This window comes from Xiphophorus maculatus, chromosome 3 (genome assembly GCF_002775205.1).
Source record: "Xiphophorus maculatus strain JP 163 A chromosome 3, X_maculatus-5.0-male, whole genome shotgun sequence".
In the NCBI taxonomy this organism is placed as follows: domain Eukaryota; kingdom Metazoa; phylum Chordata; class Actinopteri; order Cyprinodontiformes; family Poeciliidae; genus Xiphophorus; species Xiphophorus maculatus.
This window is the reverse complement of record NC_036445.1, coordinates 14,059,191-14,077,266: the sequence shown is the minus strand read 5'-3', so window position 1 is coordinate 14,077,266 and position 18,076 is coordinate 14,059,191. Positions and strand designations below refer to the sequence as shown.

The 18,076-nt window shown below is 38.7% G+C and overlaps 2 protein-coding genes across 8 annotated transcripts in view; one reads left to right on the top strand and one right to left on the bottom strand.

The window, feature by feature from the left end:
- The window catches only part of kmt2b (lysine methyltransferase 2B), a 34,103-nt gene extending 20,299 nt beyond the window's left edge, over positions 1 to 13,804 (bottom strand). The window contains exons 1-13 of one of the 5 annotated variants that reach the window (XM_023331107.1): positions 13,482 to 13,804; positions 11,101 to 11,179; positions 9,647 to 10,992; positions 7,312 to 9,571; positions 7,039 to 7,226; positions 4,900 to 5,022; positions 4,622 to 4,808; positions 3,650 to 3,881; positions 3,497 to 3,564; positions 3,135 to 3,392; positions 2,917 to 3,023; positions 1,755 to 1,880; positions 42 to 155 (exon numbers count right to left, since the gene is read on the bottom strand). In XM_023331107.1, the coding sequence (XP_023186875.1) occupies positions 42 to 155; positions 1,755 to 1,880; positions 2,917 to 3,023; positions 3,135 to 3,392; positions 3,497 to 3,564; positions 3,650 to 3,881; positions 4,622 to 4,808; positions 4,900 to 5,022; positions 7,039 to 7,226; positions 7,312 to 9,571; positions 9,647 to 10,992; positions 11,101 to 11,179; positions 13,482 to 13,790 (5,397 nt within the window). In that variant the 5' untranslated portion in view covers positions 13,791 to 13,804. Of the gene's footprint in view, positions 1 to 41; positions 156 to 1,754; positions 1,881 to 2,916; positions 3,024 to 3,134; positions 3,393 to 3,496; positions 3,565 to 3,649; positions 3,882 to 4,621; positions 4,809 to 4,899; positions 5,023 to 7,038; positions 7,227 to 7,311; positions 10,993 to 11,100; positions 11,180 to 13,481 lie in introns of all 5 variants that reach the window. The other 4 variants (XM_023331108.1, XM_023331103.1, XM_023331106.1 and 1 more) reach the window with 4 other exon arrangements.
- A 1,246-nt stretch (positions 13,805 to 15,050) lies between these two features.
- Positions 15,051 to 17,184, top strand: psenen (presenilin enhancer gamma-secretase subunit). Of its 3 annotated transcripts, none has more exons than XM_023331116.1 (4): positions 15,051 to 15,144; positions 15,520 to 15,601; positions 15,802 to 15,906; positions 16,716 to 17,184. In XM_023331116.1, exons 2-4 carry the CDS (start codon positions 15,541 to 15,543, stop codon positions 16,853 to 16,855), a joined length of 306 nt encoding a protein of 101 aa, XP_023186884.1. In that variant the 5' UTR covers positions 15,051 to 15,144; positions 15,520 to 15,540; the 3' UTR covers positions 16,856 to 17,184. The 3 variants fall into 3 exon arrangements, with proteins under 3 accessions (XP_023186884.1, XP_023186886.1, XP_005798482.1); XM_023331118.1 differs by having other exon boundaries at positions 15,051 to 15,148; positions 15,523 to 15,601; XM_005798425.3 differs by having other exon boundaries at positions 15,051 to 15,148.
- Positions 17,185 to 18,076: the final 892 nt, after the last annotated feature.

Below are 18,076 nucleotides of genomic sequence, written 5' to 3'. Positions count from 1 at the left end.
CTTTGCAAATTCAAACAGAGCAGAAAGCACTGAGCAGTCACCTCATGTTGTCCTTTACTGGCACAAAGGAAGCAGACGTAAGGAGGCATGACAGGTGCAGAGGTCAATATACTTAAACCGCCCATATTCCAGACATTCTCCAAGGTACAGTCCTCCTGAAGGTGAGACAATAAACAGCAACAATTACAGTTGTTATAAGTACAGCACTCGCCACTGACCAACAGGAATACATATTACTTAAGGGTACAGTCCAATTAAAGCATTTGTTTGCAAAACTGTTTCTATCAGACTAGAATATACTTCCTATTGTTTTCAGGAGAAGTCCTGAAGTCGATAATTTGGTCATTTGAAAGCAAATACTGACCCCTACTGGGTATAAAGTGAATAGCATTATCTTGCTCATTGGATTTTATAGGTGAATCTCAATAAATGAAAGTACTACTAAAATGTGATATAGTACAGTAATCTTATTTGGGAATTGAAACACATACTCTACTGAATCATTCAGTTTTTCAGCAAATTGAAATATTACATAAGTGTAAAGAAAAAAGTAATTTTTAAAATAATTTTTGGTTACATTGTATTCAGCCATGGCTGAACAAGAAGAATAGAGAGAAAGGGAAGACATGCAAAAAATGGGTTGGGGTCGGGAATCGAACCGAGGACTCTAGACTCTGTGTATGGTGCACCTGCTCTAGAACTGAGCTGCATAACGCCCAAAAAAATATGTTTAATAAAGAAATTCTATGTTACAACTTTGTTATGGCCAACATGACCTTGAGGAGAACTGCTGACTTAGAAGTTGTCAAAAAGACTGTTTCTATAGCAATGGAAAGTGTATTGGGAGGAAAAAGTAAGGTAGCAAAAGGTCCATCTGCACTAGAGATAACTGGAGCCCCGCGACGATTGTGAAGCAGAGCTCCTTCAAGAGTCTGGGGTAGATTAACAAGCTATAGCCTGCTGGACATGTTAGGCCATTCCTGAAGCAGGAATGGCTCAACATGCTTTATACCAAAGCTGAAGAAGACTGGGAACATTGCGCCAATGGTAATCCTTTTAAAAAGAAAGAAAGTTTTACATTTCATTTGAAAATCAAGGTCCCACAGCCTGACAGACGAGCAGAGAGAAAGACAATCAAAGCTGTTTGAGGTCGAGTGTGAAGCTTCCAGTCAGTGATAACTCGGGAAGCCACATTATCTGTCGGAATCGGTCCACTGCCTTTCATCAAGTCCAAAGTCAGCATGACAGCCTACCAGGAAGTTTAACAGCCGTTCAAGCTTTCTGGAAATGCAGCTTTCACTTTTCAGCAGGATTTAGAACCTGCTCCTACCACTAATAACACCAACACCTGCTTAATGACCAGGGCAATGACCAGTCAGAAATCAAATTCACATGCTCAAACCTTTACAGACAATTTATATGTTGTCAAGGTGGCTGAGCGCTGCAACCAAGCATGGAGTTCATATCCTCCACAAGACATGGACAGAGTTTTATTTCTGCTCTAATGAAACTGAATTTATGGTTTTCATTTAGTCTTCAGAATTAACAAAAATATAAAGGTTAAAATAGATTCTTCTGTTTAATCAATTTATATATGCATTTTACTTTTTTTAATCAATTAACATGTACCTGTACTTTTACATTCTGTAACAGCCTATGTGAAATAGAAGTTGCTTAAAAACAGCAAATGTCAGAAGCTTATTCTTTAAAAAAAAGCAATTAATACTGCACTGCAAGAAGAAATCGGTCTCAACCTTAAAGTCCACTCTGATTTTGTGACTTGGTTTAGAAGACTCGACTTCTCGCTGTTCAAATCCGTGAGCAAGGGCAGCCAGGACACTGGGAGGAGTCTGCTCCAAGGAAACCTGAGAAGAAAGAGCCTGAGGGAGAAAGCCAACATTAAGACTTAAACATTTTTTCTCTTTTCCTTTTTTTAAATAAAACTGGTTTTTAATAACATTTTTAAAAATATGAAAATATGAGTTGAAGACATTCAGAAACTTCTGCTTTGTCGGCAACAATTGTATTAACAAAGTAAATCAAAAATCTGCCAAGTTCAGTGGCAACCATTGAGAGCCAAAGGCCTTTCAGGCTCTAATTAAGCCTTAAAGGGACAGTTTATCAATTAGGGTTTTAACACAGAGGTCAAAAATGGTTAAAATCAAATATGCCATTGATGATTATTGGAGGACTGTATTTAGTGTAAATTCTGAATTTTGGACACAAAGGTCAAAACCAACATAGTTTTTTACCATCTTGAAGATTAAAACTGTAGTTACATTTGTTTGGGGGTTGTATATACACAAAAACAGACAGGAAGTAGACATAGGAGGTGATTTGCCACCAAACATCTACTGAGAAAGGACAATGTAAAGATGCAGTAACCAGTCAAATAAGATCAATTCACTTATTTACTTAAACCTCTATGGCGTTTAGCTCGTTACACTGCTTTCACTTTCATATCTGACAGAAATGTTCTGTTCTCAGTACGTTTCACACAGGAAGAACATTGGTGGCACACAATGCCACCAATCTACTTCAATTTCTTGTGTAAATGATCCTCACAGGGTTTCTGCAGGTTTCACCAACTCAAATTTAAGACTTTTGTATGACAGAAAGTAACAAAAGACGTGTATATTATATTATATTATTCATGTGTATGTATAAGCAGTGAGCATGTTTGCTGAAATATGACATTTGCTTACTTTAACGCACTTTATTGAGTCGATGGCTGTTGCATGCCACGAGTCTAAACTGTACTTGACCAAACTGACTCATCTGGTTAAACATCTCACATTAGCAGTTAGATTCAACCTCCAAAACCAAATGTTCTAGTCTTAACCTGGATGAAGCCGCCAAAAGAGCCACCTACTGTAGTCCAGAGACGATCTGAGAGTTTGGATTCTTATTGCTCACCTTCTCAGGTTTCCGACGAACCTGTGGTACCCGATGTGAACTGGATTTACGGTGTCTGACTTCATCATCTGAAAAGTCTTCAAAGAATCCATCCAGGGAAACAAAGTCTTTATAACAGAAGAAAATTTACAATAAATGTGAATAAACTACAATATAAAGCAAGCGTGGCTGTTATTAAAAGCCATTACAAGTTCCTGGTTTGCTGAATCTTAGGTTACCTTGGTTGAAGCGCGGTCCAGCTCCCCTCCTCCTTGCTGGTGAGGCAGAGCTAGATAAAGCTTTGTCGTCGACATCAGAGTCATAATCCACCAGGTCAAAATAGACTCGAGGCTTCACCACACGCTTTGGCTGCTTCCTTACTGATGGACTGTGGCCGTCTGTGTTGGGACCAGATGGTGAGTCCCCGCCACCCTCGTTCCCTTCGTCATTGCTTGAATACCCCCCGCTGAGAGATGACCGCCTCCGCTTAGACGAACCTTATCCAAGCAGAAAAGCAAAATTAACAAGCATTACAACAAACAGTACATGGTAAAAAAGAAAGAAAACATCTTTTGGTTTGCAAAATAAAGCGGCAAAATACTTTTAGGAGCCGTTCTACCGCTGAGTCTCCGTGCTTTCCTCTCTTCAATCTGATCACACCTCTTATACCTTGGGGTAAAAGCAAGAAAAACAAAACAATTATTTCTGAAGACTGCAGTATAAACCAACAGCTACGCATTTATGCTAAACTTACACACAACACTGGCGCTTGGTGTTGGGACCACCAAACTTAGGCTTGTCGAGGCAGTTGATGCACTTCCCACAGTCATCTTCATGGTTGCAGCCTTTGCAAATGCCGCACCTTCGAGAGCGGTACCCGAATGGCCCGAGCCCCTTCTTCTTCGCAAAACTGGACACCTTTTTCGTCTTTATTGCCTTTGGATCCGACAGGCTTGGGCTGTCTGACTCTGATGGAGACCCGATATCTGCAGCAAGAGAAAAAAATCAAGTCGTCATAACCTTTCACAAGCTAAAAAGATATTTATTGCCTTTTGTTATGCTAAACCTATTTGCTTAGAGACCCAAAGGAAACATTTGGGGAGGGCGGAAGATACACTACCAAGTTTAAAAATACCTGTTAATATTTTTTTTATAGAAAATTATTGCATTTTCATTGTTTGAATGTTTTATATTTGTGAAAATGGAAAGTGTGAAATGTCTGTACCCTAATGACAAAAAGGAAATAAAACGATATAAATCAAAAGTTTTTTTCCACCCGTGTTCCATTAGGGTCTATTTTATGCAGATACTGCATAAAAACATATAGGAATACCTAACAAAATTGGTCTTTTTGTTACATTTGCATGTACAAATAGTGCCAAGCTTCATATAATGTTTGATCATTGCTATTAAAAGCCACTGTGCATGTCAAGGAACCTCTGGACAAAGAGCCTTCTGGGAACTAATAATTTAGCTCTTTAAAGTGTTTGTTTCTTTGCAGTTCATATCAAAATTTTGTATTTTATTAAACAAAACAATGGTGGTCATTTTATAAAATGGACATGCATTACTTTGCAAAAATTAGTAATCACTGTCAGTCATACAATTTAAGCTGTTCAAAATAACAAAAAAGGAGAAATTAACTTCTAAATTTACAACACTACATTCACAGGAATCAAGATAGCATCCTATGAAACAAAATGGTGACGATCATAATTATAACAACCTTTAGCGATAGCAGACGGGGAGATGCCAGATCTTTCATGTAGAGGCAAGGCACTCAGTCGGGGAATGTCGTCAGTGACCATGGCTCGGGGCTGGCCCAGTACCACGGAGGCGGCGCGACACACGTGCTTAATTCGCGGACCTCCTGCTCGGCGAAACTCCTGGCACAGTGGGGAGATGAGCTGCGGCTGAGAAGAAAACAACGGGATGGATAGAACTAGACACTTTTAAGACAGATCGATGCTTGTCCCTATCAGGCGTATTGATTCGAGGACTCACTTGTCCTTGAACTTGCTCGGTCTTGACAGGAACCTCAGGACGAGGAACTTGCGCCCTCTGCTTCCTCCTCTGTCTTTTAAAAGCGATTTCTTGAGATCTGGAGCCAGCAGGACCGGATAACAGCTACGGGAAAAATAAAATAAAGAAACAAGACATCTGCTCAAACAAGGGGCAAAGCTTTGTGTGCTTCTGTTAATCAGGAATACAGGATTAGTCTATAACAGGTGGGAATACATGAAATTAAGTAGTTGTACTTTCAAATAATCATACTGTGTGGTCTTGGATCTGAATGTGAGTATCGTTGAACAAAACTGGAATGAACTGGATTAGTCTGAAATAAACAGATCTGAATCCTACAAGGGGAAATTCAAATGTAGAATTTTAATTCGAAAGATATAACTTAATGCTTTTCGATTCCAGTCCTCAGGCGCTCCTGCTCTGCATGTTTTAGATGTCTATTCCAGAACAGCTTATTCAAATGATTGCCTGGCCTCTTCTGCAGCCATCAAGAACTGCAGAGGGCTGTTAATTACCTACAAAATTCAATCCAGGTGTGTGGCAGAAGGAAAATACCTAAAACATGCAAGGCAGGGGTGCCTGAGGACCGGAATTGAGAAACACTGGTGTAACTCAAGGTTTTGGTTCTGATATTTTTTGACAATTGCTAAGCAATTTGTTTAGATAATGACCAATAATTTAAATATATTTTAAAACATTAAAAAATGGTGTAGCCTGCAGAAGAATTGTGAAGACTGATGACTTGACAGCTGTCCAGCAGACAGTCACTGACATCCTCCACTAGGAGGCCTCAAAGTGTTATTGCTAAAGAAGCTGGTTGTACACAGTGCTGCAGTCAATCATACTGATGGAAATGTAAGTGGAATTTTTTTTTTATAAAAGGGCACACGCAACTGAGATAAGTGCAACACTAAAATCAGTATGAAGAGAGGACAATGGGCTACAACTGTCTCAATAATAATTTGCAAACTCATGTCACCTGCTGGGGTTAGTCCACCGTTTTCTCAAGTCCAAAGGTCTAAGAGGAAATTTAAGAGCACTCAATGCTTTGCTCTACTGACAAACTATATAGAGTTGTTGGTTTTATTTTCCAGCACCGTCAACGGCACTGACACATGATTTAAGTGAATTGACTGAATCTCTATAGAGAACCTGCAGTATTTTCAAGAGCCACCAGACCCAACAATGCAGATGAGCTAAAGGCAGCTTTCAAAGTAACCAAGGCTTCCATTACACCTCAACAGAGCCACAGGCTGGCCACCTCCGTGCTATGCCACACTGATGCAGTGATTCATGCAAAACGAGGTCCAGTCAGATATTGAGAGTATATATTGAAAGTACAGTACAGACCAAAAGTTTGGACACACCTTCTCATTGAATACAATTAGAAAGTGTGCCCAAACCTTTGGTCTGTACTGTACATGGACTAATATGTAGGTTGACATGGCTAATTAAAATTCCTTCTTTATCTTATGTGACTTTCTAATTTTCTGAGACATTAAAAATAATTTCTTTTTATCTTCTGTAAGCCATAATCATCAGAATTTTCACACATTGTTTGCTACAAAATCCATTCCATACTATTCCAAATTCAAGTTTCAAGATTTCTTTGGAACAACAAGAGCATTTAACACCAAAATTAAAAAACAACTATTAGAGAGCAACCTTAACTTAAGCTTGTTTAAACATAAAACTTGTGGTCCACTGCTTCTATTGAAATCAAGGTGATACTTTGTAAATCGAAGGACACACAGCAGATCAATGAGACAAAACTACAGTGCTTATTAAGCATGATTAGACTTGTCCAATGGGGGAAAAAAAAGGAAAATTTTGTATGGAAAAAATAATGCTTGATTTTTCCAGACATGGAAAATGATAAAAGTAAATTTCAAACATTTCGAGATTGAATAGGCAGTGAATTTTGAACTTCCACACATAAAAAATAATCAACAGAAATAAACGATTGAAATATATCAATGTAATGAATCTATACAAGTTTCAATTTTTAAGGTCAATTACTGAAATAAATTAACTTTTTGATTGAATTGTAATTTTGTTTAAATGCACAAATATAGACCATTTCTTTATGCTAAACATTTTATTTGTGACTTTTAACCTTACCCCAGAAGATTTGAGTTGTTTCTGCTGGTCGATTTTAATAAGTTGAACCTTTGCTTTCCTGAGGAGATTCAACATTCTTTTATTTGAGGCGTGAGGCGCGAGGCGTGCCCTTTGTGGCGCTCCCTTCTCTATGTGGCTCAGAGAAACGCCTTCGACTGTGCCTGACTTCTGTACCGACGACGGCGCTTCTGTGAAAACAAAAACATAAGTGCCCTATTAAACATCTTTATTTTAAATATTGATCAGAATCATGTCTAATTATAATTGTCTTACTTGAGTCCCGCAGGGACGTGTCTTTCACTGCCAATGCTTCCTCTGTGCATGGCTTCAATGCAACAGAATTAGGAGACCGAAGACTAACGGAAACCTTTCTCACCACTCCAGGACTATCAAGGTCTTCGATCTTGATCTTGGACTTTTCCTTGTCTACGCCTGTGTCCCGCTGTCTCAGACTGATGCTCATGACCTCGTCGTCGAGTCCTTCAGCTAAATCAACCGGAGGCAAAGCGGGTTTACTCACAGTCTCGAGCTCTTGTGTGATTTTGCTTTTTGGAAGTCCCAAAATGGGCTTCTTTAGCTTCTGATAAATCTTCAGGTGAGCCGCCTGCTTGTTAAATTTGGGTGGACTCTTCTTTTTCAGAACTTCCAAGAGGTCCGACGATGGTTCTGGGAGCTTATCTGCTGGGGTAGATAAAAACAGATCCTCACATTTGCTCTCTGGGGCTTTATCCAGTGTATATAACTCCTCGCAGGAATCTTCAGGGAGATTCCACTTGAAGCTCGAGTTCTTCAGAGAAGGTTTCTTCTTTTCATTTTTCTCACTCTTACAGTCAAAAAACAGGCTATCGGCCAAGTCGATGCTGTCCTCCAGGTCCTGAGCTGAAAACAGGTCAACATCCAGCTGAGCTTCACTCAAAATATCCTCATCATCAATTGGAAAGATGGGAGACAACGGCCTTTCTGCCCCATCGTCTCGCCTCTTCCCCGGACGAATGTTCAAGCCCAGCTGCAAACCCTTCTTGGGAGAGTGCCTTCGAGGCAACACGGACATCCCAACATCATCCATGAACCTCTGTGGGGTCTTGATCACTCGAGAGGATCTTGCACTTACAACAGGCATAATGAAGTGCTTGATATTTTTTACAAACTTTGACTTGCAAGGCTGAACACTAACAACATCTGGCTGTCCCGAGTCCACTGGAGTGTCTGCTTCTTCTTGCTTCAAACTATCTTTCTCCATTCCCATTTCAATCAGATGGGAAATGATTTTAGACTGGGATTTGGACTTCTTAGCTCCAACAAAAGGCAGGCTTGTGTGCTTCTTTTTGTACTTTTTCTGTACTCCGATGAGTGTAGACCCTTGGGATGGGATGGGAGCTGCCAGCAGCAGAGAACGGTCATCATCAGCATCAAAAGTACTTTCACCTTCAGGGGATTTAAGCGGGGCAAATTTTCCATCACTGCCTCTGTGCCTGTGCTTTTGGCGTTGGCCAATTAAGGATTTGCGTTTCTTTTTTAGTTTTCTGGAAGATTTCTTGGATGATATTAGTTTACCTGATTGATCTGAGGTCACCACTGGCTGCTGACTGTCCACAATCTTCTCAGTGTCCAACAACTGCTGACTTTCCTGCAACATCTCACTGTCCCCCAACATCTGACTTTCCTCCAATTGCTGACCTTCTCTCATTTGCTGACCTTCCCCCAATTGCTGACCTTCTTCCAATTGCTGACTTTCTCCCAATTGCTGACTGTCTATAGATTGCATGTCTGGTTCCTCTTTTACCGTTGGTTGTATTTGCTTTTCCTTTTCTTCTACAAGAACAGGCTCCTGTTTGGTCTCAGATTCTGGTTCTGCTCTCTCCTCCACTACCTGACTCACCTCTTTAGCTACAGGCTCAACATTTTCCACTTGAATAGGCTCCATGTTAATAAAGTCAACTGTGTCAGGGACTGCATCTACTGTGGTGTCAGGCAAAACAACAGCCTTCTCAGCCTTCTGCTTTTTAACAGACTTCTTCTTCTTTGCTTGTTTATTATTTCTAGGTTTTCTGGGTTTGGAAGGCACAGGCAATGGTTTGGCCTCTTCAATCTGTGGTTCTAGTTTGTTCTCCAATGACTGTGGACAGACTTCATCTGCTGTTTGTGAGGGAGTGTCGGCAGCTTTTGGACTTTCCTTTTCAAGAACTTCGGAACAGTTTAAACTGGTCACCTGTGGTGGGTCTTCAACTAAATTAGGACATGAGTTTATTGGAAGAATTTGAGGAGCAGACTCCTCAGTTGAAACCTGAGAGGGAACTTCAGCTTCCACTTGTGGCTCTTCCTCTTCTTGAGGACTTTTCCTGAACCTTCGTTTCCGAGTGGTAGCAGGTTTTTTGCTGACAGATTTCTTCTGTGGTGACTCAAGGCTTGAAGTCCTTCTTCTTAGCCTTCTAGAAGGAGTGGTCTCTGTATCCTGTAAAGATGACTTATCCTCTTGAACCTCTGGTGGATCTTTCAGGTTTTCCTCTTTGTTTTCAGGCACCGGGCTGACCTGCTGAATCAGAAAAGACGGCTTTGAGCTTTTATGTTTGCCAGGAGATGAAACCTTTTTAATCTGAAGAGGTGGTACCTTCCCGCAATCTGCTTTAGTGATTTCTTGCGTGGGAGTTTCAGGCGCAGGATCTGCTTCAGGCTGCACTTGTAAACTTGATGTTTCCGAATCACAGATGCTTTGGGGATCCTTTTCAACATTTTGAATGCTTTCCAGTGGGGCTGCACATTCCTGTTTTGATTTTCTACCTCGTCCCTTTGTGATCTTCTTTACACCGGTGTCACTAGGTGGGGTCTTATCCACTTGGCTCACAGTCTCTGTTTGTACCTTGAGGATATCTTCTGCCCGTGGGGTTTGACTTCCAATTTTGACTAAGGCTAAAGTCCAAATATATTTTCTCCGCTTTTTCTTTCGAGATGTAGTTTTCCCGCTGGCCTGTGCATCATATTTAGGATTTCTGGTCTTTATTAACTTTATGCTTGGGACCCTCATTTCCTCAGTTTTAACATTCAAACTTTCACTGGCATGTGCAGGTAAATTTTCAGGTTCTGTGGCTAACGAGCCTTGGTTTTCTGGCACTGTAATATCTTTATTTAACCTTCTGCTTTGCCTTCGTCCTACTCTCCTCACCACTGGTTTGGCCTCAGCCTTTTGTGAAACTTCTGAGTTGAGCTCGTCCAGAACAGTAGCGGGTTTAGTCAGACTTTCGGTTTCAGGTACATTGTCCGCTAAGTTATTAGAGAGTTCGTTAGCAACTCTTGTGCTTCTACGAGTCACTTTTTTAACCTCAGAACCCTGCAGTGGGGCTACTTTCTTTTTCTTTAAGTCTTTTGAGTTCAGTTTCTGCTCTGCAGATCCGCTGTCCTTAACCTTGGTCAATTCCTTCTCTTTTGATTTTTGGTCATCAACCAGAACTTTGGCAGTAGTCTGACTTACAGGCTCAGCTACCTTGACAGCAGATCTCCCACGCCTCCTTGTAGGTATGGTCGGCACTCCTTTGTCCCCAGTGCTGAGTTCATCATCATAAGATTCGGTTTTTAACTTGATGTGAGCGCTTAAAATCTGATCACCCTGAATGTCCTTAACATCGGGCTGGTCCTGCACATCTTTCAGTTTCAACTTTTTATCTGCTTTTTTCTGGGGCTCCTTTACAGTTTTCACTTTCTTTTTGGCCACCAACTTTATTGTAATCCTCGGTGCTGCTGCTGAAGCTCTGCTCTTGGCTGACCCTTGGTCCATAGTGTTTTTTCCTTTTGAAGTTTTCTTTGAATCCTTTGCTGGTTTTGTTTCAAGAGATATGTCGTCTATTTCCTCCAGAGCTTTCACATCTTTCACAGGATCAGGTGGGACAGCCTCATCAACTGCTGGCACTTTTTGTGGTGGCTTCTCACTTTTTCTCCTAGATTTTGTGCTGACAGCATCTACTGCAAAAAAGTAAATAAATAAATAAAATTATATTTCTTATAGAAAAACAATTGATCTCACATGTACTTAATTTCTTTTGTACAGTTTTAAATTTCAAAATGGTTTACCTTTGGAAGAATTTTTTTGCAACATCACAGATTCTGCAGCGTTTCTTTTGTCAGCTTCAAATCCTTTGAAGTCATCACCCTTTATAAAAAAATAATTAAAAATTATTAATTGCCCATGTACAGTTAACAATGAGGCACAGGCAACAATTAAACAAACACCAAATTTAGTTTCAAAAAGGAACAACAAGGCTACAATTACGATCATTAAAACCAACATTTTCAGTACCACTGGTGTTATTTTCCTGAAGGAATGCTCACATTTTGTCTGCGCGTTCACACAAAGGGAGGGCAGATTAATGTGAAACATAATGTAAATTTAATCAATACGCCAAACCAACCAGTGTGGATGGGAACCTTAGTGCGTCAGATCATAACTTCTAGGTCAAACTAAGACAATCAAAAATGGAGGTAAAATTTTTTTTTTTTACAAATAATCCCAAAAATTGTCCAGATTCAAATACTGAAACATTTTTCATGTTTCGTTTTTGACTATATCTTGTTTTCTTTGCAGCTAAACTACAAATTCTCTCAAGTTTAAATTTATTGGTGCCCTTTATACACTCACCTGAACTATACTGTTAACAGGTCAAATGCTAAACCTCATAGAAATCAACGTGGATATTTTCAGTGGCTAAAAAAGTAAAGATTACATATTTGTCTAATATTGTGCAGTCCTAACATTCACAACAAAAATAAGCACCAAACTGTTCAGGAAGCTGCTCATTAGTCAAGCAGTCTGAGTAGTGTCTCCTTGATAAACCCATTATAACAGATTCTGAGAAAGTCAAACCTCTCTATACAATCAGTTGGACTAAAACATTTTAGATGTTTTGCACTCGCAGAACTATGTTCGCGCATATGTGGCAGACAGCGGTGTTAGTATTGTAAACAGTACACTCAGATGTAATCTATGAAACATGCGACGCAAGGGAGAAAAAAAAAGTTATAAAAAAGATTTTGATTCAGCACAACTGAGTACATTTATGTCCAGGATCGTTAGTTACAGAAGTAGGATCCATGTCTCTGTGAATGCAGCAGCATAACTATTGTATGGTTATTACAGTTAAATATTTATTTTATTTCAAGGTAATAAGGTTGGTATTACACACTTAATAATGTGTTTTAAGAAAAATACAGAACCATGATTGAGTAAAAATAGCCTTTAGGAGTTTGAATGGTGAAACATAAGCATGTCTGAGTCAAGCTGGAACAGTGCATTATTGTATGCAGCTGTGATTTTCTATCACTGCATAATCTTTTCTTTGCACTAAATAAATATAAATGTACATAAAAAATTACCTTAAAAAGCAGTTCGTACCATGAAATCAGACTTAAAGCTTTACTAATACCACATAATCAGTGACCACCGGGGAAATAATTCAAATGAATGTAATAGTCAAAGTCTACACCATTTTTACAATCCAATGCAAACTCAGAACTCTGCGTTAAGGAAAAACCCATGCTTTAGTTAATGATGGTCACGCCTTCACTGATGTTATAAAAGCTACAACGAAACGTTAGTCTGTAATCAACAACTCCCTCCAAACACTTACAATGCTCTTTATACCTGCAGTTGGGTCTTGAAGAAGACCTAATAAATAGGGATCACTCACTATTAGTTGCGCTTCAGCCCTTAAATGTGTGAGACCAACATGTGTGGCAGTAAGTTGGGCACACTTCTGTAGATCCATTTAAACATGCCCTGTTTGCTAACCTTGGCTAACAGCTAGCTAACCCGAAACGATTTACTCCCCTGTGACAGTTAAGGAGCTTTATAGCCACAATATAAAATGTTATGTAACTGTTTATATGCACTTTATACTTTGCCAAACGCAAGACGTGTCTTATTTAAGCAGACTTTAGAAAAGCACATAGCAAACATAGTTAGCGGCTACTCTCTGCAGAGTACGAAGGCGCTAGGCTTCCTGCTCTTTGTGTTGGCTATTAGCAGGCTAGCAGATATTATGGCCCTGTAACGAAAGGGCCATACGTAGAATAACTGCGGCGCATGTTTACAAGTGCCCACTCTGCATTTAAAAAATATATTAAGGTTATCAATTTTTTACCTTTATTTTTTATTCTTGGAGATCAACTCGGAGCCCCATGCTAATGTGACTTTAAAAAGATCTGCTGTCAGAACTAAAGTGGCATTTTGTGTTTGGAGTATTCAAATGGAAAGCTCAACTCGGCTAACACTGGTGATACCGTTTAGCTTGAAGCTAAAGTTAACGCTAGCCTGCCAATGGGATGTTGACATTTCTCCATGGCACTAACCAGTCATACAGCCGTGAAAAGCACTCATTCTTGCGCATAGACCGATCACACTAAATGCGTCAATTTTGAACACATCACCCACTTCCTTAATGAGTACGGGACCTTACCTCTTCACTTCCACTAGAGCTATATCCAGCCTGACCGAGGATCTTGTGGCTTGCCTCGATCCCGAGTAGACGCAAGTGCGACTGGTCTTCATTTAACGAAAGAGCCAGGTTTGCGGGCCTTGGCCCTCCGTTAGTCACATCATCAGCTTCTGAGCTTGATCGCCCGAGTTGCCATCGCTTCTCAGAGCGCAAACGACTGCGCGAAGACCAAGGCCGACCGGGGAAACGACCTCTGGCCGTAGCAGTTCCACCTTGGCCTCCTACGGCAGCCGCGGTTGCTGATCCGCATCCCGCTGCCGCCGCCATCATTGCTTCAACAACAACACACACCGACGGCTAGCAGTTCGAGGGGGAGACAAGAGGGAAGGCGCGAGATGGGAGGGGGGAGCCGCAATGATACAAGGGAAACTGAGTTTTATTTTTGTTTTTTTCACTTAGTGGAGCGTCAGTGGCATTTAGAATATCCATCTAAATTGAACAACTTTGTTAGCTCCAATGGACATTAAAAATACTGATACATTAAAATCAAATACTGAAGGGTTAAAAGTTAGACATTTTAATGGATCAGATGTAACCTACTTTTTCAGTGGTGATAAACGATTTTAAAAGCTTGCGTAATTAATTAAATAAAACTGAGAAATGATTAAATAAAGCTATAGTAATTAGAAAATGACCGATAATGCTGATGTTAACACAATTTCTTTTGTAAGATTAAAACATAACTTCATTGTTGTCTTACCAGATGACCATATACTGCATATTTCATACCACAAAAACAGAGGAATATTGAAGAGGTGCATGAAAATCCAAAATACAATTTCTCAGAAGATTATGTAAGACCAATGCAAATGATTGTAAATAAGGATGTTTTTGGCCTAATAATGACATAAATACTTATGGGATAACATGAACTGACATTTGTCACAAACGGTTATTGACATTCTCCTCAAGGAGTTCACTGTTTACTTTTTATATTTGATTTACTTCACTTTTTTGATGCCTATCAAAAAAGTTATGCTCTTGTATTGTTCAATGAAGAAGCTGCATTTGACTCTAAGACAAGAAATTGTTAAATTGTATGTAAACTATGTAAAAGGAAGACATTATGTAAGTTAAATGAATGAGTACTTAATAAATTAAATGTATGGTAAGTTTTTACACTAATAAAACGTCTACACCTTTTATTGGTGTAAACATTTGTCCTCCTTCCAAGAACACTCATGAGTCTCAGACCCTCAATATCTAGTATTCCGGGAAATATGTGACATTCCAGGTTGGTCGGAATTTCCATCAAAGAGACATACAAATTTAAATTCTGCGGAGAATGTATGAAATGGTATACTAGTTGTAAAACGTTTTTGAAAGATAAAATCTGTTTTTTTCCCTCTACATTTAAATTAAATAATCTAGTCTCCAAAAGTTAATGTTTTTCTCCCCTTACAGGTATTTGACATTTTCTCATTATATTTCTAAATTTGGGAACAAACCTCCATTGTGTGTGTGTGTCTCCTTCATCTGTACACTAGGTGGTAGTATTAATTCTAACACTGACTTGTGACTACTCAAAACAGAAGAAAGGTGATAAGGAAAACGACGAAGAAGAGGGGATTGAGGAAGTGTTTATTTACTCGGTTCTCATTTTCAAGAGTTAGCCTTGGAGACTGTAGGTATGACAGGACGTTATTATCAAAAATATTGTTAATGTATGTTTAACATGATTTAAAAGACGCTGCCAAAGTGGATTACGGTCGTTTTTTTTCCGAAGGTGACGTAACTGTTAGCAAAATGCTAACATTACCTGAGGCTATTTCAAGTCACTTGACAGTGGTTTAGTACATTTCTAAACAAGGTTCTCTAGTATATGTATTACGCTCAAGGTCTTTGATAAAGCTGGTTTGCTTTGCTAATTCAGTGGCTAGTCATCTTTTAAACTTAGCTAATATTGCCATGTTCAGTTTTCTCAAGTTTTATTTCTGTTAGCTATACCAAAGTGGAGCTAGCTCTAAACATCTCCTTGGAACTTTGTTTCTTCCTTCAGCAGGACCACTGTGCGTTTACCATGAACCTGGAACGACTTCCCAACGAAGAGAAACTCACCCTTTGTAGGAAATATTACTTGGGTAAGACATATTTGATAGGAATGCAAGCAGCTTTACTTGTCAATATATAGCAGTTGTAATTGCTGTAATCTCCGTTATGGAGCCCAAACATGGAAACGGGAAGGGTGGATTACATATTAAGTCCAGGAGTAATGTAGTCGTGTCATAGCATGATTTGGTTTCCTATACCTTTAAATACTTGTGTTTTCTTGTGTTTTCAGGTGGTTTTGCTCTTCTTCCTTTCCTGTGGCTTGTAAACGTTGTTTGGTTTTTTAAGGAAGCTTTTCTGAAGCCGCCCTTCACTGAACAGACCCAAATTAAAACATGTAAGTTTCATGGACATTTTGGTGCAGAGTAATTCAAATTAACTAGAATTTAGTTACATGCGTAAAAACATATTGGTAAGTATTTTAGCAAAATAATGGATTATTTATTAAAACAAAACAAAAACGCAAAAGAATATTGAACCAACTTTTTGTTATTTATGACCATGCATGCATGACCATGATATTATGGTCATGAATCTAGGTTCAAAATTAAGATCACTACATAATTTTAGATTCACGTTGAAACCTCTCAAAAAGATCCCAAAAAAGCTTATTAAAAATGTTCAATAATGAACATTTGATGCCAGATCTATACTTCTAAGCAGTGCAAACAGCCTCAGTGTCCTGTTTGTTACAGCAAATCATCATATCACCGTTAAAAGCAGTAACGGAATATTCTACTATGGAACAAGATATGTTCAGTATTTTTTTTTTTTTTTCAAATGAACATTACTGTTGGTCCTAATATCAGGATAAAAGTTATTTTATTTTTGTCAACTTATGACTTTGCATAGACTAATAATAGCGTACAAAGAAAATCAGTAGATTTTTATTTCGTAAATAATAACCCTAAATAATGAATTATTACCAGACCCACTGGTAGTAACATGCATACTTTTTACCGATGTTAGTCCATTGATGATAGCTTCATGATTATTTTTTTTTTAATCATGTACGGACTGGTGGTCTGAGTAATCAATCTTTAAAGCTCTCTTTCCATTTTTCTGCCTCAATACCAAGAAGTGTCCAGGGTAAATAATGTATAATACAAGTTTTTAATTAAAATACTTTCTCATTTTCTTTTCCAGATGTGAAGCGATCAGCACTGGGTTTGTTGTTTTGGGTCACAGTACTGACGACATGGATTACAATTTACCAACACTTCAGAGCACAGTGGGGGGAGGTGGGAGATTACCTTTCGTTCACAATTCCACTGGGCACGCCTTGAGACATTTGACCTCTGACCATCCTGGACCAAAGAGTTTTCTCTTTAATAAAGCAAAACAGATAAAGAATCGGTCTTTGTAACATTTATAACCTATACATTGTTGATACTGTAGAATTCACACATTTCTGTATGTTTTTAGTTTAGAGCCTTTTTTTCCTTTTTAGTATGAGCTAACAGTGTGTTGTCAGTGGATGTGCATTCAGATTTGTTTAGTTGAGAAAACTGATTTGATTTCACTGCTTTTTTTTTCTTTTTCTAAAATATTGCTAAAATGACCTTGTGCACTCAAGGTGATTTTTACTTTCTGACCAATAAATACCCTTAATCTATAATGCCTTAAATTGTGTGTAAATTTTAAGGTGGGTTTGTGACTCTCTTCTATAAAAGCCACAACTTTAAATAAATAAAAAAGGGATTGTGGGACATAGTTACTCCAAAGTCATAACTATGAGGGAAAAATATTAAATTAGACTTTGAGAATGAGTTTCAATGTCATTTTGATTTTTACTGTAAGTCATTTGTGAGATACAGTGTCAAAATGTCAAATCTGAATCAGAATTGAAATAAAATGTAGCAATGATTTTCAGTTATAATTATGAGATATAGTCATCAATTCAAGTTTTAATGCTGCAAGAGACAAAGTTGCATCATAACTGTGACTTTGAAAATCTTAAGGTATATCTCTAAAGCTGCCCTTTTAGAGAAGGTAGACATCTTATCTACCTTCATGATACATTTCTTTCTGCATCTATGAGCCTATGTTTTATTTTTCCTTATTGCTATATACCTCTCAGAGACCAGACAACCAGTGGCGCCTGTTATGAAACTCAATAACTTAATCCCTCCAAATGTCCCCTCTTGGCCATCATCCTGTATGAGTCATAGCATAATCGGGGCCACTTTTAGTCACAGTCAAAGCTTGGGTGCAAGGTTTAGCGTGGCTAGCAGGGAGAACATGTGCACATAACTGCTACATGTGTGAAGATGAGTGAGGATCAACATGAGGTGCCACCCAATGAAACTGGCTTGTGGAAGTATTTTATTTTACTGTGCTGCACTGCTTATTTATCTTAGACATTTAAATGACCATATATCTTCACTATACGCACTTAGCAGCTTTTAGGATGTTCCTGGAAATGTATTTTGTTTAGTAATTCTAAAGAAAATACAGCTTGTAGGATATTCCTGGAAATGTTTTATTTAGTTGTTTTTTTTTTAACT